The sequence below is a fragment of the Thalassophryne amazonica genome, chromosome 6 (assembly GCF_902500255.1).
Source record: "Thalassophryne amazonica chromosome 6, fThaAma1.1, whole genome shotgun sequence".
NCBI lineage: Eukaryota > Metazoa > Chordata > Actinopteri > Batrachoidiformes > Batrachoididae > Thalassophryne > Thalassophryne amazonica.
In genome coordinates, this window is record NC_047108.1 from 85,180,172 (window position 1) to 85,194,886 (window position 14,715).

A 14,715-nucleotide genomic window follows, 5' to 3' on the forward strand; every position below is an offset into this window, starting at 1 on the left:
TAATACACACACACACACATATATATATATATATATACACACATACATACACACACACACACACGGTCTGTCAATAAAGTAACGGTCCCTTTTATTTTTTCAAAAACTATATGGATTTCATTCATATGTTTTTACATCAGACATGCTTGAACCCTCGTGCGCATGCGTGAGTTTTTCCACGCCTGTCGGTGACGTCATTCGCCTGTGAGCACACCTTGGGAAGGAGTGGTCCCGCCCCCTCATCGGATTTTCATTGTCTGGAAATGGCGGCATGAAAAGGACTTTTTTTCCATCAGAATTTTTTCAGAAGCTGTTAGAGACTGGCACCTGGAAACCATTCGAAAAATTTATTTGGCTTTCGGTGAAAATTTTACGGGCTTCACAGAGAATAAGGTCTGTTACTACAGCTTTAAGGACCCCTTTAAGGACGTTCGGCGCGCCGCGCTCCGAGCTGCGACGACGCGGCACAAGCCACCGGACCATTTCTAAATGGATGGCTCTGTGGATACGAGACCGTCGTGTGCGCTTTCTCTGGTTATCACAAGAGCTGGACATCAGCCATTTTCCAGCAGATTTCACTTTTAACAAGAGATTTTGTCATGGGAAGCCACGCGGAGGCTTCGCGCGTAAAGGAACACCTCCGTTTTGGCGTGTCAGAGGACAAGTTTGGACATGTCCAGCTCAAAATATCCGGATAAAATGCTGAAACCGACTTCTTCTGAAACTTCTCTGTTCTCTCACGACGTCCTGAATCAATAGAGCCTGAAATGTGGAGGTTTTCAGCTTGAAACAGGCTGACGACGGCGCCTCGGAGTGCTGCACGACGTCTCGCACCGTGGGAAGTCCTTAAAGCGACAGTATCACCTCAAAATCTCTCATCAGCCGTTAAAATTTTCACCGAAAACCATCTTAATTTTTCGAACCGTGTCCACTTCGATGTGCCTCACAGGTTTAGAAAAAATTTTGATCAAACAAAGCGCCAGTCTCTCAGCAACTTCTCAGACAAAGGAATTCCGACGAGGGGCTGGACGACTCCTCCCACAAGGAGTGCTCACAGGCGAATGACGTCACCGACAGGCGTGGAAAAACTCACGCATGCGCACGAGGGTTCAAGCATGTCTGACGTAAAAACATATGCATGAAATCCATATAGTTTTTGAAAAAAATAAAAAGGACCATTACTTTATTGACAGACATCATGTATAATATACACACACACACACACACACTAGAGCTGAAAGATAAAAAAATAAGTCAAAATACCCCACCCCTACCACTAAATTTATTAAATTTCAAGCATTAGAAACAAATCGAGGGTCAACTCTGTATAATCCAACTAATCGTAAAGCGTAATCCAACTCTGATGTGTTAGATTACGCTTTTTTGTACAATACTAACCCACTTTGTTACGTGTAATTTCATCTTTTATAGATTAAATGTTGCATGTTATTTAACATCCCAGATACCAACACAACATAAAAGTATTCATGAGTGTTAAGTCTTTCCGTGCACATGTGCTAATTGTGGTCTGACATATTTTATTGTTAATTATTCCTCTCGCTGAGAGAGTTAACAGGTGCATTTCCAGAAAACGTCTTACTCTGCAATTATCAGTGTGTGGCGTACATTTTAGAATAAGCAGAAACATCCAGATGGCTGACAGAAAGAGCAAAAAGAATGCGGTTATGTCCGATAGCAAGCTTCTGAGCTTTCATTTGAAAGCGATGGCTCGGATTTACAGAGGAGACAACACACTTCACCCCGGGGGGGATCAACTTTTTCAGAGTCTGTCAGATTTTGGAACCTAACATGTGGTGACACTGACATTTCTGTCACAGGATGCTGTTTTACTGCCATGAACTGTCTCCACGAACTTGTTTTTACAGACTAACTGAAAATGCTTATGTATTTCTTACATTGGAAAAAGTCAGAAGACACTATTTTCAGGAGATAATACACTTTCTTTCTAACATGCCTGAATTGTAGGAGAACGTGAGAAGCTGACAATGGCGCAGCACTTCAGACATTCTTCGGCCGGCGATAGTACATGATCTGAGTGTGAGGACTTATATTGGATCTGGACACATTCTTTGGCTGGCGATCACATACACAAACCATGCTTGGGGACTCTTTGATGGTGTGGACTTTACATATTTAATCTTGGAAGTTATTCTACAAGTGAGTGAGTGCCCTGTTCAGTTTTTTCTGCTTTTGTTATTTTGTTCTCCTCAGTGCAGCTGGTAGGCTTTATTTTTAATTTTAGTTTGAGAGTGTCGGATTTTGGATCTTGATGGGTGCAGAGCACCACGCGGTTTTAATGTGCATGCGGACCTCTTATAAGACCTCACTTATAAGCGTGTGCAAAGCCAAGCATCTAGCAGAAACTGTTTAACAGGCTGCGTTTATTACAAATAGCCACGCATGTGCACAGTCTTCTCATGGCTGCATCAAAATTAACAGTTATCACTTAAAAATGAGTCATCATAACACAACATCACACTTACATAAACTTTGTAATTAACCTGTGGCTCTGTTCTTAAAGTTAGCCCCTACATTCCTTTCAAGTGCCCACTGGGACATCTCTAAAAGCTGCATCACCGCTGTTGGAAAACTCGGAAAAACGTATTTTGTTTTCGTCAGTCTCCACAGCTGTTTGTTGCGAATGCCGTATACTTTGAAACCGGTCACAGAAGCGCACAAAGTAATCCTGGTGTACTAACAGCCTAAATCTAAATCGTTATGATTTTGGTGCAACATGTCCTTTAAATGAAGAGGACTTTGGCATTCTTAAATGTTGTGGTGTATTTCACTGAAATCTCTTAACACTGGTGTTTGTGGAACCACACGTACAGAGAGAGCAAGATGGAGAGCGATACGACTTTATATTGAGAAAATAATACATTACAAATAGTTTTGCTTGACATACTATTGTTGTTCTTGGAGATCCATTCCTCTCTTTGGCTGAGGTAAGTAATGTCCTCTGCTAATATATGCAGACTGATAAACGTGTAACTACCAACACATCTGTACTGGACTTCACTGGGACGGCAATTCTACATGGAAAAGATGGCACACAAAGATAATAGATTCAGCACTGTAAAAATCTTCTTTCAGTACTTACATGAACGTTACAGCTTGCGTTGGTAGGACCAGGTGGAACTCTCAGCTGGAACACTTGGCCTATGACTGCAGTGGAGTCAGGAATACCAGTTTGGACCCCTTCATTCTTAGAGGAATTTGGGTTACCTGTTGGCGGCGTCTCAATAACTGAAGATGCTGCAGCCTGGAGCTCAGAGAGCACAGACGACAGCATTGAAGCTTCTAGTTCCACAGACATCATCTCGACCAGGGACTCCTGCTGTACTGGCATAGTGCCCTGGCCCATGGTCACCAGAAGCCCAAGTAAAAGGGAGATAGTTCTGCTCCAAACACACCAGCTTGCACCAGCATCCCCAAAGCTTGAGTATTTCTGTTTACAGTGCATAGTGGCAAGCCTCAGGGCCCCCAACAGAAGTCTACAAACAGCTCAAGAAGTCACATGCGCTGAAGTCAATCGGATGATGTGTCTTTAAGTCAGATGTGGTGGTTGTTGATCACAAACAGCATTTTATTTCTTGGTTGCCCTCTGTGATCCATGTAAATATCTTTGCCAGACTAGACAGCCATCATCCTGCAAGTACAAGACTGGGGGGAGGGGGGGAGAGAAACACATTGCATCCTAATTCAGTAACAAACTTTAGAACAAAGCTATAAGCAATGTTCATTACATCTCCAAAGAGGTAATAAAATCATCTGTGTTTATTTATTTGTCCGTTTGTCTGTTAGCAGGATTATGTCAAAACTACTGCATGAATTTTGATGAATTTTTTTCTTCTTTTTTTTTTTAAACCACAAATACATATTGGGCCATGGAAGACTAAATTTTGGAAGTGATCCGAATCACGTTTCACTTTACAGTCTTTGAAGGATTACGTCAAAACTACAGATTATCACTAAATTTGCACCACAGATAGATATTACGGCATAGAAAATGCAAGTGAATTTTGGAGGTGATCCGGATCTGGCTTGGCGGATGTCAAATTTTCGATTACTCTTGTTACCTAGGATATTACAATCTTCACACCAATGTGGTCAATATTATCTTAATCAGCCCAACTACTTTTCACAGATTAAGCTCATGATGAATATAAAGGCTGTGAGAGTAGAAGAATTGTCCATCAAACTGTCTGGCACAATTATACCCATGAGTGCACAATCCTATGTCTACACTAGGGCTGCAGTTGACTAGTCACGATTACGTCTACTATCAAAATCGTAGGCGACTAATTTAATAATGGACATCCTTTATTTTTTAAGCTTTGTTTTTCTCTCAACACTGATGGTGTATCTTCTGCTGCTTTTCTGTCTTTGGCGCAAATGCACAGTAGTGGTTATTTGGATCGGCCGTGATGACATCAGAAAAAGTTATGCCCAAACAATATCATGGCTACCCGGCAACAGAGCTCAAAATTTTGGAGCATTTTAACCAAATTAAAGAGAAAAATATGCAATGCAAAATCTGCAAGGCAGAACTTGCCTTCTATGACAGTACAACAGTGATGCAGGAGCATTTGAGAAGGAAGCACGTTGTGGCTTATTCTGACAAAGAGGCACTGTCGTCTCTGTAAGCTAATTGGCTAGTTAGCTGCTAACATTAACATCTATAGTGAGCTACTTACATATATTAATAGCTGAAAACAAACATTAACAATGACAATTTCATTAGCCTTAGCACACATTATGCATTTGCTGTAACACTATAACAGCGATGTTATGTTTGAATACAAAATGTGATAACACTAATGTTTCATAACGTTACGTTACAGTGCTAAAAAATGTGCTTGTTCAATGGAAGACTGTTACCAAGCCAACAACCCGCAGAGCGCAGCAAGCAAATAACAGCCACAATTTCCGTTTGACCCGTTTAGTCAATTAATCGCAAAAATAATCCGTGACTAGCTGATTATTCTATTCACAACATCCCATAACAACAACATGAAAAAGTTAAAATTTTTTGCAAATTTACTTAAAAAAAAAACCTAAGAAATCACATGTACATTAAGCATTCATGCCCTTTGCTCAATACTTTGTTGATGCACCTTTGGCAGCAGTTACTGCCTCAAGTCTTGTTGAATATGATGCCACAAGCTTGGCACACCTATCTTCAGGACATTCACAGAGTTGACCTTAAGCTACTCCTTTGATATCTTGACTGTGTACTTCGGGTCATTGTCCTGCTGAAAGATGAACCATTGCCCCAGTCTGAGGTCAAGAGCACTCTGGAGCAGGTTTTCATCCAGGATGTCTCTGTACATTGTTGCATTCATCTTTCCCTCAATCTGACTAGTCTCCCAGTTCCTGCCCCTGAAAAACATCCCCACAATGTGATGTTGCCACAACCAAGCTTTACTGTAGGCATGATAGCTGGTCATTTATAAACATGATGCCTGGCATTCATGCCAAAGAGTTTAGTCTTTGTCTCATCAGACCAGAGAATTTTTTTCTCACGGCCTGAGAGATCTTCATGTGCCTTTTGACAAAGGCAAAGTGAGCTGCCATGTGTCTTTTAGTAAGGAGTGGCTTCTGTCTGGCCACTCTACCATACAGGTCTGATTGGTGGATGGCTGCAAACATGGCTGTCCTTCTGAAAGGTGCTCCTCTCTCCACAGAGGAATGCTGGAGCTCTGACAGAGTGACCATTCAGTTCTTGATCATCCCCTGATTATGGTCCTTCTCTCAAATTAGATTAGGATCAAGATTAGGCTTAAAACTTTCCTTTTTGCTAAAGCTTATAGTTAGGGCTGGATCAGGTGACCCTGAACCATCCCTTAGTTATGCTGCTATAGACGTAGACTGCTGGGGGGTTCCCATGATGCGCTGTTTCTTTCTCTTTTTGCTCTGTATGCACCACTCTGCATTTAATCATTAGTGATCGATCTCTGCTCCCCTCCACAGCATGTCTTTTTCCTGGTTCTCTCCCTCAGCCCCAACCAGTCCCAGCAGAAGACTGCCCCTCCCTGAGCCTGGTTCTGCTGGAGGTTTCTTCCTGTTAAAAGGGAGTTTTTCCTTCCCACTGTAGCCAAGTGCTTGCTCACAGGGGGTCGTTTTGACCGTTGGGGTTTTACATAATTATTGTATGGCCTTGCCTTACAATATAAAGCGCCTTGGGGCAACTGTTTGTTGTGATTTGGTGCTATATAAAAAAAATTGATTGATTGATTGATTGAAATTGCTCAATTTAGATAGGCGGCCAGCTCTAGGAAGAGTCCTGGTGGATCCAAATTCCTTCCATTTACAGATGATGGAAGCCACTGTGCTCACTGGGACCTTTAAAGCAGCAGAAATGTTTGTGTACCCTTCCCCAGATTTGTTTCCTTTTGACAATCCTGTCTCAAAGGTTTGACTTCATGCTTGGTTTATACTCTGACATCCCTGGTTCTCAAGACCAGGCACCTAAATGGCTCTACTCTACTCTTTTCTACTCTCCTATTTTACTCTTCCTTTTTAGATATACCTTTGTATACTGGCATAGTTCCACCTTAGAACTAGAATATAATATATAAGATATACCTTACTGAATTTTCATGCACTGTCAACTGTGGGAACTGATATTTAGACAGGTGTGTGCCTTTCTAAATTATGTCCAATCAACCGATTTTTACCCCCAGGTGGACTCCAATTACGATCAAGGATGACCAGTGGAAACAAGATGCACCTGAGCTCAATTAATTTGAGCTTAATGGCAAAGTCTCAATACTTATGTACAAATGATTTCTTTGTTTGTAAATTCATTAAACATAAAAAAAAAAACTATCTAAAACTTATATTGTTACAGGGTATTGTGTGTAGAACTCTGAGGGGGGGAAAAAAAAAATTTCATCCATTTCGGTTCATTATGGTTCTAACATGGTGCGGAAAAACTGCAGTGTTGTGAACACTTTCCGGATACACTGTATTTACGTCTGGATCAGTGGAAAACTTTTTCCCCCTCTGGTTCAGCTGGAATTCTTCTCACAAAGAAACAAAAATGGCATTTGTTGTAGTTACAATTACTTACTTTTTGAAAATAAGGCGGATGTAAAAATCTTATTTTTGACCAATTGTGTTCAATCACCTCATGACTATTAGTCACACTATTAGTCTTCCTAAAATTTCTCTACAAAGAAACTATTTTGAGCAACTCCAACATTATATTGAACAAATGACTCAAACTCTTTTCTTGAATAGCAGAAATCATATAAATTCACATATTATACACAAAAGATACTTTAGCTATTAATTCCCTGTATCACAATAAGGCAAAATCATCCCAGAATGTTTTGACTCATACAATATAGACAGCCAAACATCTACACAGTCAATAGGTTCATGTTGTGGTACCTGGGGACTAGGTTTTATTTCTACATGTCTAAGCAGCACATGTTTATCAAATTTTTGGAAGAACAACAAGAGTGAATAACTCTGTTAGCAATCTCTAGAAGACAGCTGTGGTGAGGACACAAGACTCAAACAGCAGTGCAAAGTGTTGGTGATGTCTGTACTTACCTGCTTATTGACTGTGATTGGATAAATTAAAGAATCAAACATTTAATGGTCATTTCATGGGATATTTAATGACCATCATGTGGAAATTGGAAGTATCAAAGCTTACTAAGTCATGTGAAGCCCGAAGTGGCTCTTTCTCATGTTTCCTGAAGCAGACTACTCGAGTCATGATCAACATGGACCAACGAAAAAGCAGTAAGCACAAATGTGATGATTGCAACTGGATGACTCATGGAACGTGAGGGCATCAATGCCTGAAACAGCACCAGACATCAGAACAATACTCTATGTGGATGCTGTGTGCCATTTCGGGAAAAGTAAAATCAGAGGGATGTGGTTGTGTTGAAGGAAGCACTTGATATTACTTGGTTTGTTCGGTCTCATTTACACATATTGGATGTATTTTTGAATGCTCACTTTATGAACACAACCAGATGGAAGTACAGTACTACAGTAGTAGCAACACTAATTCTCTCAGATGGGATACATCGCTTCTGTTCACTTTTCCAATTCCTACAACAGCATAAAAGAACAATCAGTGGCACATGAGGGATTTTACCAGAAATTTCTCAAAGTATAAAGGCAATTTAGCAGACTGCAGGAGCAACCAAACACCGGGTGGTGTTAACAAGTAAGGATGGGACAGATCTGATTCAGTATCTGTATCTGCTTCCGATACAACTTAATTCAAGTACTGGAAAATAACGATACAACCTGCTGCAATTTCTGATACCTGAGAGGAGCCACGTCTGAAATCTCTCAAGTGCTGCTGGCTCTCTGATCCATTTGCTGCAGAACAAAGGGGGGTGGTCAGGTATCCGAACTGAAGCCGAGCTGTTTGAGAGAGGTCTCTTCTGCAGTGTTCTAGCCACAGTGGTGGCAAATTTCCATGCTCGGCTCTCGGGTTCAAACTTCCAAGTTTGTGTTTATGTGTGACAGGGAGATAGAGAGGACTTAATTTTTTTTTACTTCAACACTTGCTTAGACAATTGTAAATGTATGTTTTAAGTGAAACTGAATCGAGATAGAGAGCGAGAAAAGACTCAACTTTTTTACTAACACTTGCGCTGACTTCTTCTTTGTCTTTCGGCTGTTCCCGTTAGGGGTCGCCACAGCAGATCAATCGTTTCCATCTCACCCTGTCCTCTGTATCTTCCTCTGTCACACCAACCACCTGCATGTCCTCTCTCAGCACATCCATGAACCTCCTCTTTGGTCTCCCTCTTCTCCTCCTGCCTGGTGGCTCCATCCTCAGCATCCTTCTCCCTATATACCCTGGGTCCCTCCTCTGCACATGTCCAAACCATCTCAATCTCGCCTCTCTGACTCTGTCTCCAAACCGTCCCACCTGAGCTGTCCCTCTGATATGTTCATTCCTAATCTTGTCCATTCTTGTCACTCCAAAAGAGAATCTCAACATCTTCAGCTCTGCCACCTCCAGCTCTGCCTCCTGTCTTTTTGTTAGTGCCACTGTCTCTAAACCATACAACATAGCTGGTCTCACTACTGTTTTGTAAACTTTCCCCTTCACTCTTGCTGATATTCTTCGGTCACAAATCACTCCTGCCACCTTTCTCCACCCACTCCACCCTGCCTGCACTCTCTTCTTCACCTCTCTACCACACTCTCCATTACTTTGAACAGTTGACCCCAAATATTTAAACTCATCTACTTTCACCACTTCTACTCCTTGTAACTGCACTATTCCACTGGGCTCCCTCTCATTCACACACACATGTACTCAGTCTTGCTTCTACTGACTTTCATTCCCCTTCTCTCCAAAGCATATCTCCACTTCTCCAGACTAGACTCAATTTGCTCTCTACTGTCACTACAGATCACAATGTCATCTGCAAACATCATAGTCCATGGGGACTCCTGTCTGATCTCATCTGTCAACCTGTCCATCACCACTGCAAACAAGAAAGGACTCAGCTGATCCTTGGTGTAATCCCACCTCCACCTTGAATGAGTGTCATTCCGACTGCGCATCTCACCGCTGTCACACTATTCTTGTACATGTCCTGTACTACCCTAACATACTTCTCTGCCACTCCAGACTTCCTCATACAATGCCACAACTCTTCTCTTGGCACCCTATCATAAGCTTTTTCTAAGTCCACAAACACACAATGTAACTCTTTCTGTCCTCTGTACTTTTCCAACAGTATTCTCAGAGCAAACATTGCATCTGTAGTGCTCTTTCTCGGCATGAAACCATATTGCTGCTCACAGATCTTCACCTGTTTTCTAAGCCTAGCTTCTACTACTCTTTCCCATAACTTCATGCTGTGGCTGATCAGCTTTATGCCTCTGTAGTTACTGCAGCTCTGCACATCACCCTTGTTCTTGAAAATAGGAACCAGCACACTTCGTCTCCACTCCTCAGGCATCCTCTCACTTTCCAAGATTTTATTAAACAATCTGGTTAGAAACTCTACTGCCATCTCTCCTAGTCATTTCCATGCCTCCATTGGAATGTCATCTGGACCAACTGCCTTTCCACTCTTCATCCTCTTCATAGCAGCCCTCACTTCTTCCTTGCTAATCTCTTTTACTTCCTGATTTACTCTCACCACATCATCCAGCCTTTTCTCTCGCTCATTTTCTTTATTCATCAACTCTTTGAAATATTCCTTCCACCTTCTCAGCACACACTCCTCACTTGTCAGCACATTACCATGTGCATCTTTTACCACCCTAACCTGCTGCACATCCTTTCCAGCTCTGTCCCTTTGTCTGGCCAATCGGTACAAGTCCTTTTCTCCTTCCTTACTATTCAACTTCTTGTACAGCTCGCAATATGCCTGTTCCTTTGCTTTTGCCACTTCTCGCCTTACGCCGCATTTCCTTGTACTCCTGTCTACTTTCTTCATCTCTCCGACTATCCCAAAACTTTTTCACCAACCTCTTTCTCCTTATGCTTTCCTGGACCTCTTCATTCCACCACCAAGTCTCCTTGTCTTCCTTCCACTGTCCAGATGTCATACCCAGTACTGCCCTAGCTGTCTCCCTCACCACATCTGCAGTACTCTTCCAACTGTCCAAAACTGCTTCTCCTCCAACTAGTGCTTCTCTCACCTGCTCGCTAAATTTCACAGTCTTCCTCCTTCAGCTTCCACCATCTGATCCTTTGTTGAGCTCTCACTCTCTTCTTCTTTACCTCTAAAGTCATCCTACAAACAACCATCCTATGCTGTCTAGTGACTCTCTCCTGCTACCACCTTACAGTCTGTGATTTCTTTTAGCTTGCATCTCCTATAAAGAATGTAGTCCACCTGCGTGCACCTTCCTCCACTTTTATATGTTACCCTGTGCGCCTCCCTTTTCTTAAAGTGGGTATTCACCACAGCCATTTCCATCCTTTTTGCAAAATCATCTACCATCTGTCCTTCCCCATTCCTATCCTTGATACCATATCTACCCATTACTTCCTCATCACCTCTGTTCCCTTCACCAACATGCCCATTGAAGTCTGCTCCTATCACCACTCTTTCATGCTTTGGCACACTCTCCACCACCTCATCTAACACACTCCAGAAATCTTTCTCCTTCATCTCACAACCTACCTGTGGGGCATATGCACAGATGATATTCATCATCACCCCTTCAATTTCCAACTTCACATCATCACCCCTTCAATTTCCAACTTCACACTCATCACCCTGTCAGACACTCACTTAACCTCCAACACACTTAACATACTCTTCCTTTAAAATGACCCCAACACCATTTCTCTTTCTGTCCTCACCATGGTACAACAACTTGTACCCACCGCCGATGCTCCTGCTCTTACTTCCCTTCCACTTGGTCTCTTGCACACACACAATATGTCTACCTTTCTCCTCTCCATATCAGCCAGCTCTCTCCCTTTACCAGTCATACTACCAACATTCAAAGTCCCCACTCTCATTTCCACCCTTCTAGTTTTCTTCTTCTCCCGCTGTTCGTGGCAACGTCTTCTTCGTCCAGCAGTAGCCCAATTTCCACCGGCACCCTGTTGGGCAATAGCACCAGTGGCGGACGTTGTTAACCCGGGCCGCGACCGATCCGGTATGGGAATTCGATTCTGAGTCTGCATAGTTGGGTTGGCTTGTTTTACGCCGGATGCCCTTCCTGACGCAACCCTCCTCATTTATCCGGGCTTGGGACCGGCACTCAGAATGTACTGGCTGCACACCCAAACTTGCGCTGACAATGTAAGCATATGTTTCCCATGTCAATAAAGCGCCATTGAAGTAAAAAATTGATAAAGAGAGGGAGAGCGATGTCTTCTCTTGTAAGTCTATAAAAAAATACTTAATTCTTTCACCAAAACATCAAATCTCGGCTTGCATCTTAGATGTACAACCCCTGGCAAAAATTATGGCATCACCGGCCTCGGAGGATGTTCATTCAGTTTAATTTTGTAGAAAAAAAAAAAAGCAGATCACAGACATGACACAAAACTAAAGTCATTTCAAATGGCAACTTTCTGGCTTTAAGAAACACTATAAGAAATCAGGAAAAAAAAAAATTGTGGCAGTCAGTAATGGTTACTTTTTTAGACCAAGCAGAGGGGAAAAAGTTATGGAATCACTCAATTCTGAGGAAAAAATTATGGAATCATGAAAAACAAAAGAACGCTCCAACACATCACTAGTATTTTGTTGCACCACCTCTGGCTTTTATAACAGCTTGCAGTCTCTGAGGCGTGGACTTAAAGAGTGACAAACAGTACTCTTCATCAATCTGGCTCCAACTTTCTCTGATTGCTGTTGCCAGATCAGCTTTGCAGGTTGGAGCCTTGTCATGGACCATTTTCTTCAACTTCCACCAAAGATTTTCAATTGGATTAAGATCCGGACTATTTGCAGGCCATGACATTGACCCTATGTGTCTTTTTGCAAGGAATGTTTTCACAGTTTTTGCTCTATGGCAAGATGCATTATCATCTTGAAAATGATTTCATCATCCCCAAACATCCTTTCAATTGATGGGATAAGAAAAGTGTCCAAAATATCAACGTAAACTTGTGCATTTATTGATGATGTAATGACAGCCATCTCCCCAGTGCCTTTACCTGACATGCAGCCCCATATCATCAATGACTGTGGAAATTTACATGTTCTCTTCAGGCAGTCATCTTTATAAATCTCATTGGAACGGCACCAAACAAAAGTTCCAGCATCATCACCTTGCCCAATGCAGATTCGAGATTCATCACTGAATATGACTTTCATCATATGTAGATCAGTTGACTTCCTGTTCCGGAGCACAGCGGTGTTCTGCTGTATCTGTTAGCTGTTTGAACTGAGCTGTTTGAGTTCTTTGAATTAACAGTCTTTTTCAAGACTTTTTTACTTTTTTACTTTTTTTTACTTTTTCACCGTGCTCCAACGCCTAAGGAAGACCTCTAACGGTCGAAGCATCGCGACGGAGCTCTTTTATCAGCTGGCCTTCATCAGCGTTGGCAGGCTAACTAGCTTGCTAACGCTTTCGTTTTTATTTTTGTTTTATTTTTTAGCACTGTTGTCGTGCTGCTCCACAGCTTGCCTAGTGGATTTTTATTTTATTTTTAGCACTGTTGTCGTGCGTTACCTGTGCTGCTCCACAGCCTGTTCAGTGGATTTTATTTTATTTTTAGCACTGTTGTCGTGTGTTACCTGTGCTGCTCCACAGCCTGTTCAGTGGATTTTTATTTTATTTTTAGCACTGTTGTCGTGCGTTACCTGTGCTGCTCCACAGCCTGTTCAGTGGATTTTTATTTTATTTTAGCACTGTTGTCGTGTGTTACCTGTGCTGCTCCACAGCCTGTCCAGTGGATTTTTATTTTATTTTTAGCACTGTTGTCGTGCGTTACCTGTGCTGCTCCACAGCCTGTTCAGTGGATTTTTATTTTATTTTTTAGCACTGTTGTCGTGCGTTACCTGTGCTGTTCCACAGCCTGTCCAGTGGATTTTTATTTTATTTTTTACCACTGTTGTCGTGTGTTACCTGTGCTGCTCCGCAGCCTGTCCAGTGGATTTTTATTTTATTTATTTATTTATTTATTTAGTTATTTTTTTGGCACTGTTGTCGTGTGTTACCTGTGCTGTTCCACAGCCTGTCCAGTGGATTTTTATTTTATTTTTTACCACTGTTGTCGTGTGTTACCTGTGCTGCTCCACAGCCTGTCCAGTGGATTTTTATTTTATTTTTTAGCACTGTTGTCGTGCGTTACCTGTGCTGTTCCACAGCCTGTCCAGTGGATTTTTATTTTATTTTTTACCACTGTTGTCGTGTGTTACCTGTGCTGCTCCACAGCCTGTCCAGTGGATTTTTATTTTATTTTTTGGCACTGTTGTCGTGCGTTACCTGTGCTGCTCCACAGCCTGTCCAGTGGATTTTTATTTTATTTTTTGGCACTGTTGTCGTGCGTTACCTGTGCTGCTCCACAGCCTGTCCAGTGGATTTTGATTTTTATTTTATTTATTTTTTTTTTAGCACTGTTGTCGTGTGTTACCTGTGCTGCTCCGCAGCCTGTCCAGTGGATTTTTTTTATTTTTTTTTATTTATTTATTTAATTTATTTATTTATTTTTGGCACTGTTGTCGTGTGTTACCTGTGCTGCTCCGCAGCCTGTCCAGTGGATTTTGATTTTTATTTTTTTTTATTTTTTTTTGGCGCTGTTGTCGTGCGTTACCTGTGCTGCTCCACAGCCTGTCCAGTGGATTTTTATTTAGCGCTGTTGTCGTGCGTTACCTGTGCTGCTCCACAGCCTGTCTAGTGGATTTTTATTTTGTTTTAGCACTGTTGTCGTGCGTTGCCTGTGCTGCTCCACAGCCTGTCCAGTGGATTTTTATTTTATTTTATTTTATTTTTAGCACTGTTGTGCGTCACCTGTGCTGCTCCACAGCCTGTCCAGTGGATTTTTATTTTTATTTTATTTTATTTTTTAGCACTGTTGTGCGTCACCTGTGCTGCTCCACAGCCTGTCTAGTGGATTTTTATTTTGTTTAGCACTGTTGTCGTGCGTTACCTGTGCTGCTCCACAGCCTGTCCAGTGGATTTTTATTTTGTTTTAGCACTGTTGTCGTGCGTTGCCTGTGCTGCTCCACAGCCTGTCCAGTGGATTTTTATTTTTATTTTATTTTTTAGCACTGTTGTCGT

General features: G+C 41.9%; 1 protein-coding gene across 5 annotated transcripts in view; it reads right to left on the minus strand.

The window, feature by feature from the left end:
* Nucleotides 1–14,715, minus strand: part of LOC117512542 (dystroglycan-like) — a 38,320-nt gene that overhangs the window by 5,241 nt on the left and 18,364 nt on the right. For 3 of the 5 annotated variants that reach the window (XM_034172650.1, XM_034172648.1, XM_034172649.1), the window contains one exon: nt 3,122–3,684. In XM_034172650.1, the coding sequence (XP_034028541.1) occupies nt 3,122–3,484 (363 nt within the window). In that variant the 5' untranslated portion in view covers nt 3,485–3,684. Of the gene's footprint in view, nt 1–2,926; nt 3,082–3,121; nt 3,685–14,715 lie in introns of those variants that run through there. The other 2 variants (XM_034172651.1, XM_034172652.1) reach the window with 2 other exon arrangements.